The sequence below is a fragment of the Macrotis lagotis genome, chromosome 3, assembly GCF_037893015.1.
Source record: "Macrotis lagotis isolate mMagLag1 chromosome 3, bilby.v1.9.chrom.fasta, whole genome shotgun sequence".
NCBI classification, from domain to species: Eukaryota; Metazoa; Chordata; class Mammalia; order Peramelemorphia; family Peramelidae; genus Macrotis; species Macrotis lagotis.
The window spans coordinates 292,879,827-292,903,661 of NC_133660.1; the positions used below are offsets into that span (position 1 = coordinate 292,879,827).

General features: G+C 34.0%; 2 protein-coding genes across 2 annotated transcripts; both read left to right on the forward strand.

Annotated features, from left to right (window-relative positions):
• The first annotated feature begins 3,659 nt into the window (after positions 1 to 3,659).
• On the forward strand, positions 3,660 to 4,592 carry LOC141516697 (olfactory receptor 5B12-like). The gene has a single exon (XM_074227694.1). The coding sequence runs from the start codon at positions 3,660 to 3,662 to the stop codon at positions 4,590 to 4,592; it is 933 nt and encodes a 310-aa protein (XP_074083795.1).
• An 11,672-nt stretch (positions 4,593 to 16,264) lies between these two features.
• Positions 16,265 to 17,218, forward strand: LOC141516698 (olfactory receptor 5B2-like). Its single transcript, XM_074227695.1, has one exon. It carries the CDS (start codon positions 16,265 to 16,267, stop codon positions 17,216 to 17,218), a length of 954 nt encoding a protein of 317 aa, XP_074083796.1.
• The last annotated feature ends 6,617 nt before the right edge of the window (positions 17,219 to 23,835 follow it).

The window sequence follows — 23,835 nt, forward strand, 5'->3', positions numbered from 1 at the left end:
GGAAATGCTAGGAGTAAACTATTTTCATAAAATGAGAAATATTTTTTTTTCTGCTTCTGTCTCTACCTTTTAAAGTCAAATAAATAAATATATACATATGCATACATATACACATTAGACACTGGCATAGGATTGCCCTCCTCTCGAGAATCCACCCTAATGTTCTATTTCTGAGGGACCTGTGATAGAGCACTCTGAGCTCCTGTCGATCTGATCAGCTACAGCCAGACAATGTGACTGGACTCTAACATAGTGATGTCATATTGGTCTTCTGCATGCTTGGATGCTCTGTCTCTTACTGTAGTGGAATAACAAATTGCTTTTCTTGCTTGCCAGGTATGTCACAAAATTGGGGGAATCAAATGATCCAATGTGTTTAAGATACTATACACAGTTTCAAGAAGCGGCCCTGTTAGAGTAGATAGAGCATTGGAATGGGAAAGGAAAAACTCCTGAATTCAAATCCAATTGCAGACGCTTCAGGCATGACTCCAGGCAAGTCACTCAACCCATCATTACCTAAGTTCACACTTCACATTGTGGATAACAGTACCACTTCATAGGGGGTGTTGTACCAAATAAGATAATATTAATGAAATGTAGTACAATGTTTGGAACATAATAAATGCGATATAAATGTTTCTTCTCTTTTCTCCACTAACATAGCTCTAGTTCTTAACTTTGTTGTCAACTCTTATTTCTTCTTCTAAATCTAAAGGTCATTCTGCTTGTCAGAGAAAATGGAAATAAAATTAAATTGAAAAGTTCTGTCTTTTCTTACCATTCTTTGTTCACCTTGAGAATCAATCCTTTCCATTATATTATAATCCTTTGTTCTCTAAAATAGATGTCTTTCAATGAAAAAAATCAACATTTTTTGCAGCCTTTAGTACTTCCTTCAGTTCAATTTTATTACCCTTGGCATTACAATAGGATAGAACCTGCTTTTGAATTCTTCCTTATCTTCTCTTTTTTTTCCTGTAAATATTTTGTCATATTTATTTATTTATTATCAATTTTCTTCTTGTATCTTCAAAAATTCATTCTTGAGATATTTCTATTCCTTCAAATTTGAACTTCCTAAAGATTGATTTAAATTATTGTGCTTTATCCTTCTTCTAAAATGTCTGATGTTGACTCTCCCAAACCATAATGTGCATAACTCACACTTACTAGTTTTCTTTTCTTTATCTACCTCAAACTTTAGAATGATTTAATTACTTCTCCCTCCACTCTTACAACATTCCAATTTATTTTTATCCTACCTAATAGCTTCTCATTTTGTAAAAATAATATACAAAATAGAATTTTATCGTATTTGCTGCTTCATTTTAAATGTTTGAAGTATAAAATTATCATTTTCATTAAGAAATTAATTGCTGTTATTTGAGAAGAGAGAGTCAGATGCTAGATCAAGTGATAGATGATAGATAGATAGATAGATAGATAGATAGATAGATAGATAGATGCAATGATGCACACATAGATATTCAGATAGAAAGAGAAACAATGAGAAGCAGGCAGATAAAGCAAAAGGTAAAAATAAGATAAGAAGAAACAGAGAGAAAATATGCAGAAATACAGAGATGGATACAGAATTACAGAAATAAAGGCTTTGAAGGACAGACAAGTAGAATAAATAGAACATCCTAGCAGATGTTCAGATATTGAAAATTGCCATAAGTATATATACTGACAGCATTATAAATGCTTTCTACCATGTTTTCCCTATGTGATTCCTAGGTTTCTGTATCTCAGTATATTTTCTCCATGTAAAATTATTATAATAATCTTTTTCCCCAATGCATTTTTAAACTGCAATTTCTAGGTTTCTTTATCTTAGAATTAAATTATTCTAATAGTCTAATCAAACCTATTTCATTCAAATGAGGAAAAATAGTTTCCAGAACCACAATTCAATTAGGCGTCCCATCTCTCAAGTTAAATGATAACTGAAAAATCGGTTTTGTTTTCATGTATTGGAGATATTAATTCATCTTACACGTCAGATGTAATTCTTTGCAGACCACAACTTGCTGCTAGAGTTAATTATATATCTTTTCTATCATTCTTCCTCATTAATGGAATCTTCTTTTTTCCAATTTTCTGTGTCTTTTGACAAGAGGTAATTCCTGGTCAAATATGATTTAAATTAGATGACCTTTGAGGAATCATGCTTAATTGAGAGTCTCTGCTTTGTTTACAATAGATTTTTTTAAAATTCAAATCATTATATATAACATGACACACTGCTAATAATTTCTATGAAAACTTCTAATAACTCATGGTGGTACAGTTAAAGCTAAGAATAATTAAATGATGCACTCCTGTTGCTGGTACTTTCCAGATATAAACACTGAAAATTGTGCCTGGCAAAGAACTTTGTAGTTGTCTGAGGACTAAAGGTCAACTAAGTTTAGAAATTGAAAGTAAGGGGCAGCTAGGTGGCACAATGGAGTCCTGGAGTCAGGAGGACCTGAGTTCAAATTCAGCCTCAGACACTTAATAATTACCTAGCTGTGTGGTCTTGGGCAAGCCATTTAACCTCATTTGCCTTGAAAAAACCTAAAAAAAAAATCAAAGTGACTACTATCCAATCGGTGAGTTAATAAATATCTATTAAGTGCCTGCATGTTTCTAGCACCATACTATGTACTGAGAATACATAAAAAAGGAAAAGTCAGTCCTGTCATCAGAGATTACACAATCTCTATGAATACAACATAAAAATATGAGTTTACCAACAGATTATATCCAGGAAAAGAGATAATCAAAAGAGGGAAGACACTGAAAGGGAAAAGAATGAATCAAGCAAGGCTTTCTATAGATAAGATTTCTATTCAAATTGGAAGGTTAAGCACAAAAGTGATAATTTTTTCTGGGATCCCCCCAAAACATAGAGTGAATGAAAAGACAAATTATTCATGCTTGTGGATTCCTTCCCTTTCGACGGTGACAGTGATAGAGAATAGGAAAAGAGATTGGCAATGCAAAAGAAACATACTAAGTCATCCATTTATTGCTAATACATCAGTGCTTTTTTTTTTGATGGATGATTACGATAATGATGCAACTGATGTCCAATGACAATGAAACCTGCCCAAGGACTGATGTCTGCAGTTCAATGCATAAACCTTAGAGTTAGAATTACTCTAAGTCTGAGAAGGATCCCAAAGAACTCTTGGCCAAATTTATTTCATCCTTTTCTCCCTTGTATCAATTTTTTTAATCTTTCCTCTTATCTGTTTCTTCCCTCTTCTTCTTTATTCCTCTTTGCTCTCTTTATCATATTCATGAGAAAAAAATCTAGAACTGCAACACAGAATAAAAATAATCCCCCTTTTATTCTAATTATTGTTAGAGAAAAAGGCACTTTCCTTTTCTAAGTGAGAAATACCACTATGTGGATAGTTACATTTGCAGTAGTATGAAAAAATATGGGACACTGTCTTTATGAGAAAATATAGGAATGAATTTTGGGGACTAGAGCAACATCTGTGACAATCATGTATATAATCACAGTCCCTTAATTGCTTATTTCCACCCTTCACATAAAATAGGTATCTGACTGAGTTTTATGTATTAAAGTTGTTCTTTTTTGCAAAGTAGATTTTTCTGATGGTTACATTTTTGTTGCAGGTAAATGACATCACTCTGAAATGATATCTATGGAGAACAGATCTGAAGTCAATGAATTCATCCTTACAGGATTATGTGATGCCCCAGAGCTTCAGGTTCCTCTCTTCATAATGTTCACCCTCATCTACCTCATTACCCTGGTAGGGAACCTGGGGCTAATAGCTCTGATCTCCTGGGATTCCCATCTCCACACCCCCATGTACTTTTTCCTCACTAACCTCTCTCTGGTAGACATTGGATATTCCTCAGCCATTACTCCCAAAGTAATAGCTGGGCTCCTCACAGGGGACATGGTTATTTCCTATAATGGATGTGCTACACAATTGTTCTTCTTTGTGGTTTTTGCTACTACTGAAAGTTTTTTCTTAGCTTCCATGGCCTATGATCGCCATGCAGCTGTGTGTAAGCCCCTACATTACACCACCACTATGACTCCAACAGTTTGTGTAATTCTAGCCAGTGCAGCTCATATCTGTGGCTTTGTGACATCCTCCATAGTCACAGGAAATATGTTTGGCCTTTCATTTTGTAGATCCAACATAGTCCATCACTTTTTCTGTGATATTCCCCCTCTTCTGGTTCTGTCTTGCTCTGATGTACACATCATTGAATTAGTAGTATTTATCTTAGGGTCATTCACTGTCTTTTTCCCATTCCTTGTTGTCTTTACTTCATACTTGTTAATCTTCATCACCATCCTGAAGATCCGTTCTGCTGAAGGCCGCCAGAAAGCCTTCTCCACCTGTGGTTCCCATCTCACAGCAGTGTCTATATTTTATGGCACAATCATGTTCATGTACTTCCAGCCGAGCTCTAATCATTCAATGGACTCAGACAAAATGGTGTCGGTGTTCTACACCATAATCATCCCAATGTTGAACCCATTAGTCTATAGTCTAAGGAACAAAGATGTCAGGAATGCTTTCAGGAAAGCTGTGAGAGGACGACTTTGATTAATTCATCTTTGTTTCTTAGAAGGAAATGTCATTCTCGGTCTTTTTATTATACACGGAGAAGTATAATCTACATTTTCAAAAGAAACATTATGTTGGATAATTCTAGGCTAGTAGACCACATTGGGAGAGTCTTAAGAACATGTTGTAGAGGCCATAGCTTCAGAATGTAAGTTGATTATTCAGTAATAACTCCTTTCAGGGATAATAAGAGAGAGAGAGAGAGAGAGAGAGAGAGAGAGAGAGAGAGAGAGACAGAGACAGAGACAGAGACAGAGACAGAGAGAGACAGACAGAGAGAATATTTTTCTAAGTTCTTATCCAGGATTAAACATGGTCCAAATCAGATCAAGAGACTTGCTTGGGAGTGAAGGAAGGTGAAATGGGTTTCAACCGGTCGTTAAGATGAAAGAAATTATAATTATCCATTAGACATGGGAAATCAAGGCATCTCCAATTCATAGCTCACAGCTTCATCCCACAAGGCCACCCTAACCTCTTCCAGGGTTTGGCTTAACCTGGAAGGTCATGACAATGCAGGGAGGCCCAGGAGAATGGGAAAAAGGAATGGTTGCAGGTGAACTTTAAGAAACTGATGCAAGTCATGGGAGCAACAACCAAGGAATGAAGTTCTTCCTTATCAGCATGATTGTCAAAGAGTTCTTTATTTCCAGGAGCCAGGATAGAACCCTGGACATGTTTTCCATCAGAATACCAAAGTAAAAATCTTCAAGGGGAATCTGGATTATTCCAGTCTTTGGTGAACCCTGTGAGGACTCTTTTGTTTGCCAGATACTTGTGGATTCACCCCTGCAGCTGGACAAATCAAAATGCTTTGAGGATGGAGGTTCTGGGTTGAGACACTCAGCAACTGTACTAATAATGGGTTAGGATTAAAATGAGCTTTGCTCTGAATAATTCCTTCCCATAACTTAACTTTCTCCTAACTCTTTATTCTTTTGATCTACCATCCCTTTCTCTTCCCAACCCTATAGCCATAACTGCTATTAATGATATTGTGATGTGATTCACAAAGTTTTCTGTGATTCTTAGCTATCTCTGGGGCTGCCTTGGAGGTAAGAGAAAGAAAGGTACCCTCTCTTTCTTAGCTTTAATCCCCCCCCCATCCAGCTAGCCTTACCTAGAACAGGGAAGTTTCATCAGAGGATCACTCCATATTGAATACAAGAAGCTGACTCTGGAATGGAGGGGCTCACTTGACTCTATAGGGAATGCATCTCTCTGTGTGTTTGTGTGTGTGTGTGTGTGTGTGTGTGGTGTGTGTGTGTATGAAGGAGGTGGACTATCTGTAACTATTTCTATTATCACATTAAACTACACTTTTTCTTCCAGAAAAAAAAAAAAAGACTGGCAAAGATTTACATGAGCTGATCCAAAGTAAAATGAAGAGAACCAGGAGTAAGAACAATACTGAATGATAATCAACTCTAAATGACTTAGCTGTTCTCAGCAATAAAATGATCCAAGATAGTTCAGAAGGGTTTATGATTAAATGTGATATCCATCTCCAGAAAAAGAATAAATGGTTCAAGCATACAGATTGTAGTATATATTTTTTCTTTCATTTTCTTGGTTTTTGTCTGTTTTTGTGATCTATTTAAATCCAGTCTTTTTAGTACACTCTCTAGCTTTTTCCCTATAGTATTCCAACTGCAGCACTACAACATTCAGATAATGGTGTAACGATCAGATACACTCCTTATATTGGGTTTTTTTTTTGACATGACTTATGTGGAAATGCTTTGTAAAAGCTATGTCATGTTGCTTGCTTTCTCAAGGGGAGGGAGGAAAGAAATGGAGTAATAAAATCTGTGACAAAAATCTTTAGAAAATGTTAAAAAATGGTTTTTACATGTAAATATGGAAATATAATATTAAATTATAAAATATAACAAGAAATATATTATGCTCCAATGCAATATTAAGGCTCAAATATTCTAATTTAAATTCATCATCTTCATATATTGCTTTTCTACTTCTACAATTTTCAAATGATCTGGGAGACAACCTAGATCATTCATCTGATAGAGTTTCTATTGGTATTAAAATTCTAGTGGAGTGATGATTCTGATGATATTTATTAGACATTATACAGCACCTATTACATGACAAGCACTTGGCTGATTCCTTTACCAATACGATGATGTTCAATCCCCACAACAATGTTACAATAAAGTTTGGCTGAATAATTTGTCCAAGGTCACACAGCTATTGCCTGAGAATGGATGTGCTTCTGACTCAAAACCCATTACACTTTACCATGTGATCAAAAGATGCCTCTTAGAGGAAAAAAAGTAACATAAGAAACAATACTTTACATAAAATAGCTAATTTTTATGTAAATTATATTTATAAAAAAGCAATATATACAATTGAACTTCATATACATTTATTATTCAATACTCTTTTGCTTGAGAGCAGAAATTTTTTTTTGCCCCTTTTTTATATTGCCAGTTGACAGAATAGTACCTGGTAGGCACTTCTTTAATATTTATTGACTGACTGATTTTTATTCAGTATAAATTCCAATAATTCATATCATAACTAGCTAGTTTTAGTGATTTGTTAGATGGTTACTTTTAAATATATCTACTTACACACACACACACACACACACACACACACACACACACACACACACACGTAATTCTTCCACAAAAGATTCATCAGTTCTTCCATAATTTTTACTTTAAATTTATGTGAGTAAAAATTTTCATTTTGTTCTTATTTTTCATCAAAATACAAATATTAATTTGATATAAAACCAGGTTTAAGAATGTGTGTGGTATTGAGCCAATTATTGTGTGATTCTTTGTTCAAATTAAAAGTCTATTATGAAATTTTAAATAGATATGTATAAATTGAAATTACATGAAAATAAATTCTAATTTATCACTTTATTAAAAATATATTAATTTCACAAGATATATTAGAAATTTAGCCAGAATACTAAGAAGAAGATAAACATTTTAATTCTTTCTAGATTATTCCTTTTAATACTTCCACAATATGACAAACAAAATATTTATATAATTAAAGTTATAAATTTGTATATAATGTTATATATAGAACTATAAGTAGAAAATCATACAATTTACAATTGTAATTTGGACATACTTTTTTGATATTTGGGGACAAAAGGAATCAATATGGTTATTAGAATAATTTATAATAGCAGAAACACATGTATAAGCATAAACTTATATAGTGTATTTCCCAATTTATAAAAATAACCCTTTTTCAAAAAATATGAGATCTAAAAACTGGTAGTGTCTTATGCAGTGGTTGCAGATTGTTTTTACGTGCATTTCCAATTTTTTCACACTTGTTATCTTTGCGCTCATTGTTACTGGTATATTAGGCTACATTTTGCCACATTCTACCCAGAAATGTCTCAGAAAAGATTTTCTTCCAGTGCAGGATTCAAGTTCAAAGTGATCCAATTTGCAAAAGTGAATGAATATCATGCTGCTGAACATGTTTGGTCCTTCTCCAACTGAGAAAACAATCTGAGACTGGTAAGAAGAAACCTGACTGAAAACACCCCCGCAGAAGATGACCACAAAAGATAAGCCAGACAAATAGCCTGAGTTAGAGAGGGAAGGAAAAAGATGGATTGAAGATCAAAGGGTCAGTGAAATTCTTTTGAACACAAAAATGATTCAGCAGGAAGCCAGAAGAATTGCTGATGAAAAAAGAAGTGACTGGTTTCAAGGAGATCAGAATTGGTGCTTCAGGTTCATGAAACAGAATGAACTAAGCATGAGTTCACTCACCACACTTAACCAGGGAGTGCTTGTGGTCAACCACAGACCATATCACAGGCAGGAGAGCAGTCAGAGCCTCTCCTAAGACAGTTATTCATCATCAAACACAGAAGATTGACAATGAAGAGATGTATGAATTTTTTATATAAATATTTTGAATAAAATTGAATATTTTAATAAAACTTGAGTTCAGTGACTTTATGTAATATATGTATATGTGTATGTATATGTATATGTATGTGCATATGTATGTGTATATGTATATGTATGTGTATATGTATATGTATATGTATATGTATGTATATACTCACATTTCGGGCCCCAAAACTAAGATGTGCCTTTTTCCTTAGGGAAATATGATAATTAGCCTGAAACTGTTTGTGTGAGTAGGAACATGAGGTGCAGGTGCTGAAAGGGGAATACATTGGAATACAGGTAATACAAGTATACGATTTTGCACATTTCATTTCAAAATTTATCTTGTTTGATTTAATGGAAAATTCTCATCTGTTGAAATGAATCTTGACTAGATCACTCAGTATGATTGTTGTCATTCTTGAATTTTTGCCATCTGGTAATTTGGCAAGGATGCCAATATTTGTTTGTCCAAGTAAATGATAATTCAATTCCAAAATAATTTATTATGTCAGTATTTTAATTAAGGAATAGGGTAGAATCTGCACATCCCAGACTAAAACAAATATATCTGTCTATAAGGAAACATATTTCATTGAATGAAAATAAATATACACATGCAAATAAAGATAAAATATATACAATGTGGATAAAAGTGGAGTTTGTAGTGTGGAGGAAGCACTAGTAGGCAGATGCTTAGGACCTTCCAAATTGATGATACCATTATTGACTCTTACTTGAATTAAGTATTCAAAACATTTTGAATCTTCCATAGTGTGCTTTTTACTGTCTTTTCTTTTTTTTTCTTTTTTGCATATTGTGCTCAAAAATAGAGGGAACTTGGCAAAGGTTCCACTTTAACACTGAGAATTAACAATTGCAGCATTGCCTTAAATTACCATTGAATAGAATCTTAAGTACACCTGTCCTTAGAATTAAAAAACACAGACGGATAGGATGAGATGGTGTTTGACAGAGAGCCAAATTAGAAGCTCTTAGAAGGCTTATAAAGAGGAATATCTACAATATTAAGGGTAATAATAATAATAATAATATAATTTTATAATTTATAAATTAACATCCTGACAATGGTTATGAGAATTAAAGTATACACATAAGCTCCTCTGTATTTTGCAAGTGAGAAAATCAAGTTTAATCCAAAATAAAAGACTTGTTTAAAGGTTCATAGTGACCTCCAATTCTACCTAGATCTAACAAGTTCAGTGACTTTCTTGTGGATTTTATGGATATCTTTTCAATAGACCACATCTTTTTTCATGTTCAGGTTCACATTTGACTTTCACCAAAAGCTTTTGATTATTTTCAGTTCTGAGATTATTCCAATCATTTAAAAAAAATGAGAATTGGAGATACTCAGTGACTTGGTCAGTGTAAGTTCCCTGGAAGGTAAGAGAAACTGGACAAGAAAACAGTTTTTGTCAGAGCCCTTGCCCAGGTCCTTTTTTACTCCAAACTGGTAAAAACAACCTAAGAATGAGAAAATACCTATGAGAAAATACTTTTTCCCCATGGTCAGAGCAGAATTTAATGACATGTTTTGATTATGACTTGGCAGCAGAAATGCCAGTTTTCTCCAAGGGAACACCATCTCCCAAGAGGTATAGGCCTTGCAGATGTGCAAAAAGTCCATGCCTCTAACCCCGACTTCAGTTACTGATATTGAACATTCCATTATAAGTTCATTGCTGGAGAATGAGGTAGTGGGTAAATTCACTGAATCGTCCACTCACTCATCTAGTGTCTTTTTTATTTCCTGAGGATGACCTGATTGAAGGGTAAGAGATGGCATCACTAACTCTCATTTAATCCCTGAGACAACAATGACCAGGGAGGGCATCTCTGCCACTCGGAATCTTTGACTCCTTTGTCCCAGGTCCTCGTGAAGAGTTTCTCCAATATGAGTATATATTTCCTAAGCTTGGAGTTCAGGGACACATATTGAATATGAAGTTTTGGAATAACTCCCCTATACAGTGTCTTGACCATTCTCCATATCCAGACAAGTCAGTTCTAGAATTGCCAAAATCAAGATTGTAATGCTTATGAAGACTCTAAAATTTTATAGTGGAAACATTCCCGCAGGCAAGAAGACCTTCATAAAAATCCCTTCTAACTCAGACACTGACTTATTTTCCCCATTGGGTACGTTGTCTTTCATTTCCTTATTCATAAACTGTGCATAATTCCACAGGGTTGTCTTAGGTCTCCAATGAGGTCACGTACAGCAATTGTGCTCATACACAAAGGGCTCTATAAACCCATGTCATTATCTAATATTTGTTTGTCAAGTTCATCAGTCTTCAATATCAGAAGGAGTCATTTGAAGGACAGATGACAGTGTAATGCAAATGAACTCTCAATTAAAAAATGTTGTTAAGTGTAAAATCTGAATTAAAAATTTTAGGGAACTGCTGGATAGGAAAATTAAGGTGAGATGTAGTTCTTACCTTTAAGGATAATTTATATAACATATATTTAAATGATATTTAGAAAAAGCTTTATTTTTTCATTTGAATTTTCCATCAATTACTATTATCATGATTATGTCCGTCCTCATTTTAAAGATAAGGACTCTGAGGCTGATTGACAAAATGATTTGTCCAGACATGTACAATTAATAAGGGTCTGAGGTAGAATTTAATTCTGCATCTTCATGATTCTAAGATCAAAGCACTTTCTACTATATCAAGTTGGCACTATATAATATGATACAACCTCTGTCCACTTTTATCTATGCCTTTATGTTTCTCAGAACACCTGATCATCCATAATCATGTAAAAGTCTAATAACCTGTACTATCATGGTAAGTCTCATGTTTATAGCATTCAATTCCTGGCTCTTTCCTCCCAAGCACTGGGTGACATCCATAGCCTAAAATATATTATTATTGTTTCTATTTTCCAAATGAACATACATAGATGTAGTAGTATTGATTAAATTCCATGAAAACAAAACTTAAATTATTAAATATCCAAGCAAGATTAGAAAATGCATTCAACCTGCTAATCAGTAGGTTTTTTTTTTCCTAAGAAAGTACTATTCAGGAACAGCTGGGAATTTCTCTGTAGAAAAGAAATGTCTACATTAATTTGATCCAATAATATTGATTTCCCTGATTTGATTTCTATAGGATAGAATCTACTTTTGAATTCACCTCATATCCTTCTTTTTTTTCCTGCAAATATTTTGCCCTATCTGACTGTTTACATACCAGTTTTCTTCGTGTACCTTCAAAATTTTATTCTTGAGATCTTTCTATTGCTAGAAGTTTGAATTCTCTTAAGAACCCAAACTTTAGCATATCAGTGAAAAGGATTATCTTAGAATATGTCTAAATTAATTTCATCCAATAATATTGATTAAGAAAATGGAATAATTGTCTATCATGTATGAGACAAATATTTCATGGATCTTGACTTTAAATTAGTTCTTTGTTTTCTACTTAAAATAATTTCTCTTGTGTTAAAGGAAAATTCTACATTGTTGTGTGTCGAAAAAATAGGGTTTTTTCAATTTTTCTAGCAATTTGAGAGAAATTTTTCTGTACATTTTTTTTTACCATTAGTCTCATATTTGCCACATTAGAAAAAGTTTTTACTGTGGCGTTCTGAAGAAAAATGAGCACTTTCGAAATTAGTACACATTTAAAGATTGAAAGGATTTTAGAGGTCATTTAGTCAAGTATTCTTTCTTTATCCAAGAGAAAATTGAGGTCCATGATATCCTAGGAGTAAAAGGAACTTAAGAGATTAGTGAAAGATGACAGAGTAGGAGCAGTGTTATTTAGAATGATTGTTTAATGCTTCTAAAGAGGCTTAAGATTTTCAAAGTATTTTACAAGATTATGTCTCATCTCAGAATAGGCCTAGGATATTGGTGACATTTTTTAAATCATCCTTTGACTTATGAGTGAATTAAGGTTCTGAAATAAGGTGACTTGTCCATGATCTCAGTGCCAGCAGGAAGAGCTAGGAGTAAATTATTTTCATAAAATGAGAAATATTTTCTTCTGTCTCCACCTTTTTGACCTATATAAATATATACAAATATACACATGTTAGACACTGACACAGGATTGTCCGGCATGGTTGGTCTTCATCTAGAGAATCCATCCCTAATGTTCTGTTTGTGATCTGCCTGTGGTAGAACACTCTGAGCTCATGTGGTTCTGATCAGCCACAGTCAGACATAATATATCTTGACTTTAACATAGAGATGTCATATTGGTCCTCTTTGAGAACAAAGAACAATAACCCACCAACTTTACATATGTGTGTGTATGTTTGCATATTCAGTGTGTAAACAAATGGTCAACAAACCTATTCTTCAAGATTTTAAGGGAGGGGAAATTCAGTTCATGTTAATTCATCCCATTCCACTTCTAAATACCATTATTTATGGAATTTTTTCCTTATATCAAACCTTATCTTGCTTCCCTGTAACTTCCTGGTCATTCCCCTTGGGTACAAATAAAACAAACCAAATCCTTCTTTTACCCAAAAGTTTTTTTTTTCAGATACTGAAGATAACTTATTCCCAACCCCTGCCCTAACAGTCATATTCTATCGTCTCTATACCAAGCACCCTCAATTTCTTCCACCAATCCCAGGAAGGCATTATGATAAATTCCTTCTCCAATCAGGCTGAAATCATCTGGAAAATCTGAAATCCATCAATGTCTTTCCTAAAGTGAGGAACTAAATCTGATCATGTTAATCCAAAGGTAGAATAGAGAGGACCACCTCTGCATGCTTGGAGGCTCTGTCTCTTAATGCAATGTAAGATCAGAATGTTTTTCTTGTTTTCCAGGTATGGCAGCAAGTTTTTGTGGGAATCAAATGATCCAATGTGTTTAAGATACTACACAAATTTTAAAGAAGCAGCTCTGGTAGAGTAGATAGCACATTGGAATTGGAATGTAGAAGTCCTGAGTTCAAATCCAATTGCAGACACACTATAGGTATGACTCTTGGCAAGTCTCTCAACTCCTCTTCACCTAAGTTTTCTTACTTCAAATTGTGGATAATAACATTCCTACTTCATAGAGTTGTTGAAAGCATCAAATAAGATAATATTAAAGAAATGTAGCAAAGCATTTGGTACATGATATCTGCTATATAAATACCTCTTCCCTTCTCTCCACTAATATAGGTCTTGTTCTTAACTTTGTAGTCAATTCTTAGCTGTTCTTCACAATACAAAGATCATTCTCTTTGTCGGAGAAAATAGAAAACATAAAAACTGAGGAGCTTTGTCTTTGCTTGTCATTCATTGTGCACCTTGAGATTAATCCATTTTCTTATTTGATTATCCTTTGTTTCTCAAAATAGCCAGTTTTCTATGAAAAATCAGAATTTTTGTGGTCTTTACCTTTCTGTACTGTCTGCAGATCCCCTCAAGCCATTGCATTTCCCTAATTTGATTTCTATAAAATAGAATCTACTTTTGAATTCTACCTCGTATCCTTCTCTTTTTTTCCTGCAACTATTTTGTCCTATATGTTACCATATCAATTTTCTTCTTGTATCTTCAAAATTCCATTCTTGAGAGCTTTCTATCCCTTCAGGTGTGAACTCTCTAAAGGATTAGTCCATAGATTCCTCCTTTATCCTTCCTCTAAAATGCCTGCTACTGACTGTGACAAAGCATAATGGACATAAACAACAATTGCTAGTTTTTTCCTTTTCCTCAAACTTTAGAATAATTACTTCTTGTCGCTAGAGTGAAGGAAGAAGTAATATACTGATAACATTATAAATGCTTTCTACCAAATTTTCCCAATATGCTTCCTAGGCTTCTCTTTCTCAGGATAAAATTTTATAATAGTCTACTTACTTTTCTCACTACTGTTTTTCCACTGTAATTTCGAGGTATAATTTATAATAATAAAAATATTAAAATAGTCCATTCTAACCTATCCTATTTTTTTCAAATGAGGGAAAACACTTTTCAGAACCACAATCCAGTTAGAGTTACCATCTCTCAAGTCTATCATTCTAAACTTTGGTTGTCAAATTTGGGCAACCAGTTTTGTTTTCATTTATTGGAGATAGCAATTCATCTTGCATGTGAGGCATAATTCTTTTGGAACACCAACATGTTTCTAGAGTTATATATCTATTCTCTTTCTTTCTTTCTTTCTTCCTTTTTTTCTTTCCCCACAATAAGGTCTTCTTTTGCAATCTGTTATGTCTTTTGATAGACTAAAATAGAGATGATTCCTGGTCAGATGTGATTTGAATTAAAGGACCTATGAGGAATCTTGCTGATTTGACAGTCTCCCCACCCTTTTGCAACAGATTTTTTTTTAGAATACAAATTGTTATATATTGTATGTAATAGACAATTTATAACTTCAATGAAAACTTCCAATAACTCATGATGGTAGAGTTGAAATAAAGTACTCTAAGACTTAATGAATTATGTATCAGTGTGACTGGTTCTTTCCAGGGAATGTACTATGTAGTTGTCTGATAACCAATGATCAGATTAGGTCAGAAATTGAAAGTCACCAATAACCAATTAGTGAGTCAATAAATATTTATTAAATGCCTGATATATATTTACATCACCATACTAGGTACTAAAAACACAAAGAAAAGTAAAAATCAATCCAACCATCAAGGAGTACATAATCTCTATGCTTATAATATGAAAATATAAGTTTGCAAACAGATCATATCTAGGAAAAGTTAAAGATAATCAGAAGAGAGAAATTGGAAATTGAGATGAATGAATCAAGAATGGTTTTCTATAGGTGACATTCAGTTCAAATCTGAAAGTGGTTAACCAAAAAAGTGATGATTTCTCTGGGAACCCCCCAAAAAACAAAGAGTGAATGAAAGGATAAATTACCCATGTTTGTGAATCCACTCTCTTTTCCCAGTGGCAGTGAAAAAGAATATGAAGGAAACAAATGAAGAAATCATCCAATTATCCTAAAGGGATATAAGCAGTGATCTATTTGATGGATGATTCCCACAGTGATGCAACTGCTATCCATTGACAACTGTTCCTAATAAAAAACTGATGTCAGCCCATTGCATAAAGCTTGCAGCTACAATTATTCCAAGTCTAGGCAAAATTTCAGAGAATGCTAGGCTAAATTTATTTCATGCTCTTCTCCTTTACCTCAGTATTTTTAATTTTCTTATTATCTGGTTCTTCCCTCTTTAATTCCTCTTTCTTCTTTCTCAGAGTGAAGTTTATTCATGAGAAAAAGAAATCTAGTTCATCAACACAGACTAACAACAATTCCCATAGCTTTGTTGATTATTGCCAGATATAAAGGCATTTACCTTTTGTGATGTGGGAGATGCCACTTTGGAGACTGTTACATTTGTAGTGTGTTAAAAAATATAAACTCGGGGCAGCTAGGTGGCACAGTGAATAGAGCACCGGCCCTGGAGTCAGAAGTACCTGAGTTCAAATCCGGCCTCAGACACTTAATAATGACCTAGCTGTGTGGCCTTGGGCTTGCCACTTAACCCCAATGCCTTGCAAAAAATATATAAACTCAATATTTATGAGAAGTTGTATGTATAAATCTTTGAAACCTTGAGTAACAGTTATGAAGACTCCCTATATGTTCTTGCTCCCTTAATTATTTTTAGTCCTCACATAAAATAGGTATCTGATTGTGTTTTATGTATCTAAATTGTTCATTATGCAGAGTGGATTTTTTCTAATTGTACAGTTTTGTTGCAGGTGAATGACATCACTCTGAAATGACATCTATGGAGAACAGATCTGAAGTGAATGAATTCATCCTTACAGGATTAACTGATGCCCCAGAGCTCCAGGTTCCTCTCTTCATATTATTCACTCTCATCTACCTCATTACCCTGGTAGGGAACCTGGGTATAGTAACTCTGATCTCTTGGGATTCCCATCTCCACACCCCCATGTACTTTTTCCTCACTAACCTCTCTCTGGTAGACATTGGCTATTCCTCAGCTATTACCCCCAAAGTAATAGCTGGGCTCCTCAGAGGGGACATGGTTATTTCCTATAATGGATGTGCTACACAATTGTTCTTCTTTGTGGTTTTTGCTACTACTGAAAGTTTTTTCTTAGCTTCCATGGCCTATGATCGTCATGCAGCTGTGTGTAAGCCCCTACATTACACCACCACTATGACTCCAACAGTTTGTGTAATTCTAGCCAGTGCAGCTCATATCTGTGGCTTTATAACAGCCTGCATAGTCACAGGAATTATCTTTAGCCTTTCATTTTGTAGATCCAACATAGTCCATCACTTTTTCTGTGATATTCCCCCTCTTCTGGTTCTGTCTTGCTCTGATGTACACATCATTGAGTTAGTAGTATTTATCTTAGCATCATTCACTGTCTTTTTCCCATTCCTTGTTGTCTTTACTTCATACTTGTTAATCTTCATCACCATCCTGAAGATCCGTTCTGCTGAAGGCCGCCAGAAAGCCTTCTCCACCTGTGGTTCCCATCTCACTGCAGTGTCTATATTTTATGGGACAATCATGTTCATGTACTTCCAGCCGAGCTCTAATCATTCAATGGACTTAGACAAAATGGTGTCAGTGTTCTACACCATAATCATCCCAATGTTGAACCCATTAGTCTATAGTCTAAGGAACAAAGATGTCAGGAATGCTTTCAGGAAAGCTGTAAAGGGACAACTTCAGTCAATTCACCTTTTTTCTTAAATGGAAAATCCAATCTAGGCCTTTTTCTTTCGCACAGAGAATTATGATCCAAACTTTTTTCAAGGCAAAACCGTTTTAAATCATTTCATATTGCAAAACACTAGGTAAGTAGACCACATTGAGAGAATCATAGTAACATCTTATAAAGGTCATCATTTTAATGTGTAAGTTGATTATTCAGTTAGAGTTCTATTGAGGGGTAAAAAGCTAATGAAAGAGAGGAGAGAGAGAGAGAGACAGGAGACAGAGAGAGAGAGAGAGAGATTCTTGATTAAACATGGTCCATATGATATCAGAAGATCTGACTGGGAGTGAGGGACTTTGAAATGAATTTCAATTAGTCTTTAAGTTGAAAACAATTATAATTTTTATAGAAAAAAATTTCTAATTCTCAACTAATTAGTAGGTCTTTAGTTTTTCTTAACACACTTAGGCAATACTAATTTTACATTTGGGAATCAAATTGGTTGGGAGGAAGAATTTAAATCAACTGGCACTAAGTCCCCAAAAAGATTTGATCTGTAAAAGTACATTGTATTGTTCCCTTTGGGGCCGCTAGGTGGCGCAGTGGATAGAGCACTGGCCTGGAGTCAGGAGGATCTGTTTTCAAATTTGCCCTCAGAAACTTGATAGTTGCCTAACTGTGTGACTGCGGGCAAGTCCCTTAACCCCATTTCCTTAAATAGAAAAAAAATTAAAATAAAAAAGTGCATTGAGTATTGGTAGACTACTAGTATACTCGGAAGAAAAAAATTCTGATGCCTTAAATGACAACATAGAGGCATGTGACAGTACTGCTATCCCCTATCCATTTCAGATTTTTTGTTATTTGTCAGTCCTACAGGTGTTTCTAATTCCTTGTGACCCCCTGGACAGTGAACATGATGTTTTCTTGACAAAGATGCTGAAATGGTTTACCCTTTCCTTCTCCGCTGTACTCTTACTTTACAGATGAGGAACTAGGACAAATAGATGATAAGTGAATTTCCTAATGGTACATGATCGATAAATATCTGAGGTTGGATTTGAACTCCTTTCTTCCTAACTCTAGATCCAGGACGTTTTTTCCATTGCAGCACCTAATTGCTCCCTTTCTGAGTATGCCTGAGCATCGCCTCCCCAATGTCATGGTCTTTGAGATTGAAGGAGAAATATTATATTACACACCTGAGCATTTTCTTCAGTCCTGGTTGTAATATTTTAAAAAAGAACATTGCTGTTTGGAGCATGTAAAGATGAGATCTTCATATTTCCATATAAGAAAAGTAAATGAGCATAGTTATTTGGTGAATGAAAAGGTCAGTGTGGGTTGAATTATTTGCTTTGGAGAGGTTTGATATATTTGCTGGGCCCTAGAAGGTAGACCAGGGAGTAATGACTGGAATGTTCAGAGGCATATTTTGACTTGAGGTGAGAAAAAGTTTCCTTAATTATTAGAGCAGCATGCTTTAAATAATTCTGAAATTTAAAATTGACAGTGTGCTTTAAATTAAAGATAAAAATTCTTAAAGTTAAAATTGGTAGTATGCTTTAAATAATTCTTCATTGTACATGTTCAAGTGGCTTATCTATTTATTTATCAGTTTATTATAGAGAATATTCCTTTTCAGGGAATGGATTTTGATTGATGACTTTGAGAGTCCTCTGACTCAAAATTTTATGATTCTCTTTATTTATTTCTCAAGTAGTCCCCCTGGAGGTGTAGTAAGATGTCATCCCTGGTGAATAGAGAACCATTCATGAGAAACATAAGGAAGATCTGAACTAAAATTCAGCCTCAATAACTCAGTAGTTATGTGACCTTGGACAAGTCATTTAAACTGATCGCCTCCATCCTCCTCCCACATCCTACAAAAAAAAAGATTCTCTCTGTACCTTTGATGTCTGGCTTGGTGTTCACATAGAATTATTGCTTTCAGATACCTGTGGGCCCATTATGATATTTCAAATATCCATCTTCTGTCTTGTCTGTCTAATTCCTCCCATGTCATCCTGAGCATGAATTGCATATCATAAAAACAGCAACAATCTAATGTAACTAACCTCCTTAGGCATATACCTGAAAATGTGATAAATCCAAACCCTTGCATTTATGCATGTCATTGATGGTTTGATCCAATTAAATTTGATCAATGTGTAATGGATACCTAGTAAAAGGGGGGAAAGCAAGGGTGCCAAACCTGTATCTGCTATCTGAAATTCAATAATCTTTTCCCTTCTCCATGTTGCATCTTTCATGTCCAGTAACAAATTAATCTTCATAACATCCCTTCAAGATACAGAGTTGGTATTTTTATTCTTATTTTACAGGGAAATAGATTAAAAGTTTGAAAAGTTCAATCTTTCTTTAGTTTTCATAAAGAGGAAATTCCATGCCTTAGAAAAGAGTTCTTGACTGCCATATCAAGATTGGCATCATCTTTACAATGAGATATATTAAAATATTAACACAGTCAAGTAAATGAGCTTTCAAAAGAGTTGAATTTGGTGCCTATGGTCAAAGCAGAGTTTAATAGTTTAATAGCAATTGTTTTGTATGGGGTCTACAAAGTAACCAGTTATCTCTAAGGGACATTAAATAGTGTCTTAAGCGATGCTGTGCTCCAAGGTTTTGGTAATGATTCTACTAATTTTAGAATGTCAGTCATTGAATTCTATATATTTCACTACAAGTGCTCATTGACATGGGAAAAAGCTGGAGAGAGTCATCCCTAGAGTCCCTCACTCATTCATCAAGTTTCCATTGTTCATCCCGAGAATGAGCAGGAAGGAAGGTCACTCACTCTCCCTCCTCCTTGCAGCAGTAATAATCAGGGATAACTCCTCCTTATTTAAGGATTTTGTAATTACTAACAGTAGAGACTAGATAAGAGTTTCTTGTAAAGCATTAAATACAAACTAAGTTTGGAATTTCAAACCCCAAATACTCATAAGAACCAAAAACCATGACCAACACTACCCTTAGCAGATCCATTTGCCTACATCCACATAAGACTTAGGTGCTAATGTAGAAAACATCATGGCAAAGTGGGACAAATAGTGGACCTGGAGTCAGAAAGATACAAATAAAAACCTTATCTTAACAAGAGGTTGATAATATGATTGGGATGGAATACTACAAAGCTATAAGAAATGATGAGCAGAGCAGCTAGGTGGCGCAGTGGATAGAGCACCAGCCCTGAGTTCAAATTTGATCTCAGACACTTAATAATGACCTAGCTGTGTGGCCGTGGGCAAGCCCCTTAACCCCATTTGCCTTGCTAAAACTTAAAAAAAAAGAAATGATGAGCTACGTGCTCTTATAAAAACATGAAAAGACTTAAACAAAATATTGAAGAGTGAGGTGAACTGAACCAGAACTGTATATGTTGGTTGCAATAGTTTTTAAAATGACTTAGAACAAATAACTTGGTTTAATCTAAATTAACTATAAAGAACATAACAATAAAGTTGCCATCTGCAACCAGAGAAATATATGATAATTATCATTTTGGATAGAATAATTTACGTGTGTGTGTGTGTGTGTGTGTGTGTGTGTGTGTGTGTGTGTGTGTGTAGTTGTGTCTAATGCAAGCCTCCTCTGGGAGTGAGAGAAGGAAAAAAGAAAAAAAAAAGAAAAAAATTTTACCTGATAACTTTGATGTATTTTTTTCCCAATTACACGCAAAGATAATAGTCATTTATACTTTTGCAAGCTTTTTGAGTTCTATGTTTTTCTAACATTCATCCTCCAAACCCCAGTCCTCCCAGCAACAAATAATTTGATATCAGTTGCATACATGTATTCGTGTTTTACATATTCCATATTAGTAATGTTGTGGGGTTTTTTTTCAGGTTTTTGCTAGGCAAATGGGGTTAAGTGGCTTGCCCAAGGCCACACAACTAGATAACTATTAAGTTTCTGTGGTCAGATTTGAACTCAGGCACTCCTGACTCCAGTACTGGTGCTCTATCCACTGTGCCACCTAGCTGCCACCCTATTAGTAATGTTGTGAATGAAGAATTAGAACTAAGGGGGAAAAACACAAGAAAGTAAAAACATAAAAGAAATTTAAAACAGTGAATATAGTAAGCTATGCTGTGTGTTCAAAATCCATAATTTTCCCCCCCTCTGGATGTTAAAGGCAATTACATTGATGGATCTCAGGATTGTCAATGATCGCTCAACTGCTAAAAGTAGGTGCAAGCATCATAGCTGATCATCTCAAGACGTTGTTGTGTACAATGTTTTTCTGGTTCTGCTTACTTCATTTTGCATCAGCTCATTTAAGTCTTTCTAAGCTTTTCTGAATTCAGGCCTCTCTTTATTTCTTACTGAACACCATATTCCCTAACATTCATATGCCATAGCTTGTTCAACCATTCCCCAATTGATGGGTATCTCCTTGATTTCCAATTCTTTGCCACTCCAAAATAAAAGCTGCTATAAATATATTTGTACAGGTGGACCATTTCCCATTTCTTGTCATCTCTTTGAGATAGAGACCTAGTAGTTGAATTGCTGGACCAAAGAATATTCATAGTTTTATTGCCCTTTATGTGTACATAGTTCCATATTGCTCTCCAGATTGGTTGGATCAGTTCACAACTCTGTCAATAAAGTTTTCGTGCATGAATGTCCGAATTGACATATCTTTTCCAACTTTGATCATTTTCCTTTTTTGTGCTTTTAGTCTACCTGATAAGTTTGAGGTGGTACTTCAGATTTATTTTAATTTAAATTTCTCTAATCAATAATGATTTAGAGCATTTGCATATGACTGTAGATAGTTTGAATTTCTTCATCTGAAAACTGCTTGTTCATATCCCTTGACTGTTTCTTCACTGGTAAATAGTTTGTATTGTTATAAATTTGACACAGTGCTCTATATATTTTAGAAATAAGTTTTCTCAGAAGAACTTAAAGTGAAAATCATTTCTCATATTTCTACATTCCTTCTAATCTTGATTACACATAAAACCATTGCATGGTTTGATACATGAAAAATCCTTTTAATTTAATACAGTTGAAATTATCCATTTTGTAATTTGTTATATTCTCCATCTCTTCATTGGTCATAAACTTCTTCTCAATCTCTAGAGCTAGCAGAAAGACTATTCCTTGTTCTCTTTACTGGTGTCACCCTTTATGTCAAAATCCTGTACCCATTTTGACTTTATCTTGGTTTAAGATGTAGGTTGTTGGTCCATACCTAGTTTTTGCCATGCCACCTTAGAATTTCCCCAGCATCTTGTCAGATAGTAAGTTCTTATCCTAGAAGCTGGAGTCTTTGTCTTATTCACATTATCATAGTCACTTATAATTGCTTCTAATGAACACAATCTGGGTTTGCCGTGGCAGGTAGAGTCCCCAATAATTTATATGTTGTCCAGTGACTTTATATGAAATCTCTCTTTCTAACTTTGCTATTGGACAATAGAAATACTGATGATTTATATGGATTTGCTATTCAAGTAGTTTTTAGTTGATTTTCTAGGATTCTCTAAGTAAACTATCATATCTTCTGCAAAGAGACTTCTGTCTCCTCATTGCTATTCTAATTCCTTTGATTTCTTTTTGCTATTATTGCTAAACAATATTTCCAATTCAATGTTGAATAATAATGGTGATAATGGTCATCATTGTTTCACCCTGATGTTATTGGTACCACTTAGAACTTATTCCCATTCCAAATAATACTTTTTGCTTATTATTTTAAGGAAAACTTCCTTTAATTTTATGCTTTCTACAGTTTTTCCTAGAAATAGGTGCTATATTTTGTCAAAAGCTTTTTCGGCAACTATTGAGACAACCATATAATTTCTTTTTTTGTTATTGATGTGGCAAATTATGCTGTTTTCCTAAAATTAAATCATCCTTGCATTCCTGGTATAAAAGCCTGATAATAGTATATTATTCTTTTGATAATGTGTTGGAATCTCTTTTAAAATAGCATATTAAAATTTTGTTTATTAATATTTTTCAGAGAAACTCGTTTAAAATTTTCTTTCTCCATTTTGGCTCTTAAGTATTTAGGTATCAGTACCAAACATTATCATAGATTGAATTTGGTAGAACTTTGTCTTTTTTCAAATAATTTATAAGGATTGGAATTAATTATTCTTTAAATTTTTGGAATAATTTCCTTGTGAATCTATTTGACTCTGGAAATTTTAATTTTTCAAACTCATTGATAATTTTTTAAATTTCTTTTTCTGAAATTAGTATATTTAAGTATTTTTTTTCCTTTTGTGCTAATGTGGGCAATTTATTTTAGTAGAGATTCATCTATATCACTTATATTGCCAGATTTATTGACTACAGTTGGACAAAATGCCTCTGAATTTTAATTTCCTCATCATTGGTATTGAATTCACCTGTTTCATTTTTGATTCTGGTGATTTGGTTTTCTTCTTTTTTAAAAATAACAATAATATTTATAAATTTTGATTTTTTTTATAAAAACAACTTTTAGTTTGTTTGTAAAATCATTTTCTTACTTTGAATCTTATTAATCTCTCCACTGATTTTTAGAATTTCTAATTTGGGATTAAATTTGGGATTTTTAATTTTTTTTTTCTAGATTTTTTAGTTGCTCACTCAGTTCATTGACCTACTCTTTGTTTTATTCATGTAT